Source organism: Gossypium raimondii, chromosome 8 (genome assembly GCF_025698545.1).
Source record: "Gossypium raimondii isolate GPD5lz chromosome 8, ASM2569854v1, whole genome shotgun sequence".
Taxonomy (NCBI): domain Eukaryota; kingdom Viridiplantae; phylum Streptophyta; class Magnoliopsida; order Malvales; family Malvaceae; genus Gossypium; species Gossypium raimondii.
This window is the reverse complement of record NC_068572.1, coordinates 21,379,888-21,382,091: the sequence shown is the minus strand read 5'-3', so window position 1 is coordinate 21,382,091 and position 2,204 is coordinate 21,379,888. Positions and strand designations below refer to the sequence as shown.

At 33.9% G+C, this 2,204-nt stretch overlaps 1 protein-coding gene across 1 annotated transcript; it reads right to left on the bottom strand.

Moving 5' to 3' along the window:
• Nucleotides 1–910: 910 nt before the first annotated feature.
• On the bottom strand, nt 911–1,699 carry LOC105791001 (glycine-rich protein 5). Its single transcript, XM_012618853.2, has one exon. It carries the CDS (start codon nt 1,539–1,541, stop codon nt 1,191–1,193), a length of 351 nt encoding a protein of 116 aa, XP_012474307.1. The 5' UTR covers nt 1,542–1,699; the 3' UTR covers nt 911–1,190.
• Nucleotides 1,700–2,204: the final 505 nt, after the last annotated feature.

The window sequence follows — 2,204 nt, the reverse complement described above, 5'->3', positions numbered from 1 at the left end:
AAATAGATTAGTCATATTTTATTAAATGAAAATAATATTTAATAAATAAAACTACATTTAGAAATTTTATTAAACATACAATCTAAATCTTACAAATTAATATTACTAATATATTATAGCTTTTAATTTAAAATTAAAAAATTCAAATATGATATAACTATCAAATGTTCTTATAATTTGATTTTCCTTTTCTTAAAAGAAAAATCTTTCTATAACATCCAGAATTTTAGTAAACAAATTAAATTGCTATAAAGAGGAGGACGGTATAATATTAATTCAACTTTTTAAATCTGTAGTAAATAGTAAATTTCTCTACCATGCACGTACTCCGTATTCACAAAGCTAATCGGATATATATGCATATATTATATATGTATAAAGATTATCTTAAAATAATTTTTACTGCTATAATGGATTCAATGTTGCCTGTCTTGTTAACATGAATCTTGTACTCGTACACGTCATGAATTACATAAATTTATTTGGGAGAGACATGCATCCTGAATTAATCCTGTTCACTAATATTTGCATTATGAATCAAGAAACTAACAACAGTTTGCTCAACGTAGTCTCCCTTCTTAACATTCACATCCTACAACTGCAATTCTATGCCCTGAGAAGCCTTAGGTGAAAAAGGAAACTTGGAATTTCAATTTTTAAAACACAGGGACTAATTTGTCTTTTTTTTTTTTATGTTACCTTAAAACACCTCTTCTGAAAATATAGTTACTATGCAGCGATTTGTTTTAAGCCTCGGCTATTTTAGGTACAATAATTAGATAATTATCCTTTTTTGTGGCCATTCTATTCTTGCTATATATCAGCTTGACTTGAGATCACTTTATATCATGAGTACATCAATATTAAGATTATTGATGATAGAAACTACCATAGCAAGACTGGGAAAAAGTTATTCCAGAAATAATGCTACTTTATTAATATAAATAGATATTACATATGAAGTGACATTTATAATTTTGACTTAATTATAGTAATTAAAACTGTAAACTGCATAACAAGATGACAATATCTATTGGGACATCATTCTTACTGCCACTTGAGTTGTACTTGAGTGGCTACCATTAACAGAAAATATTACTCCACGTTTATTCATGCACATAAAGTGCAGACCAGTTTCATTTTTAAATATTTGATTCCCCGCATACATCTTGTTAGCACGGAATGCTTAATTAGTTACCGTGGCCTCTCCCATTGCCTCCTCCTGATCCAGCATAAGAACCTGCGGATGAACCAGCTTCAGAACCTGCACCAGACCCACCAGATGAACTGGATGATGACGATGAACTAGATGAAGAGCTTGAACTTGAACCCCCAGATCCTGAACCGGAACCAGCTCCTGCTCCAGCTCCTGATCCTGAACCACCACCTCCCAAGCCAACGCCTATCCCTGCTCCAACCCCAAGTCCTATGCCCCCAAGATCCAGTCCAAGGTCTTTTCTCGCTACCCGGCTTTCAGATACAATCGCGGACATAGTAACAAGTAAAGCAAGCATAAGAGCTGTCATCCTGAAAGAAGACATTTTCGATAAGGCAGAACAAACAACAAGACACAAATTGAATAAGTCTTGTAGGAAAAAAGCGAACGAAAAGGTAATTTGGATGTCAATCTTCGTGTTGTTGAACTCTAGTATGAGCTTCAGGGATGAGTACGGGACTTCAGGAGTAAAACAGTTAAGGCTATTTATAGCGGTTAAGCATTATAATATAATTGTGTGAATATGAAACTTGTTTAAACTGAAGGGTGTCGATTCCACCAATATAAACCTACGCCTAATTTGCAATTTAAGTAGTATAGGAAGTAGGGTCAATCCCTCAGAGACTGAGTTTACTGCAAATTGTTTCTCTCTTGACCAGATTCGTGTCTGGGCAGTTGTCGTGCCCAAGAAATTTAGGGGAGGATAAAATTGAAAAGTTGGAACCTGAAATAAATAGGAAAAAATGCGTGAAAAGTAAAGGCTGAAAATAAAATAATAAAAACAGTTAAATAAATCTGAAGAAAAATTAATTAAACTAAGCTCAGTTTTAGGCACGGGTTTTTCCTCGTCTTTGAACCGATCCTCGAAATTAGATGAACTCCTCTTTTCCAATAAGCTAGTTATAGCTACCAAGGACGCCTCGGACACCAACTCTTCCTTGTGTAAATTAGTTATGGAACGTCCAATAACTAACCCTTACCGATCGAA

Bases quoted from the DNA above. Each gene is read 5' to 3' on its own strand.
- LOC105791001 (XM_012618853.2), bottom strand. From the start codon at position 1,541: ATGTCTTCTTTCAGGATGACAGCTCTTATGCTTGCTTTACTTGTTACT.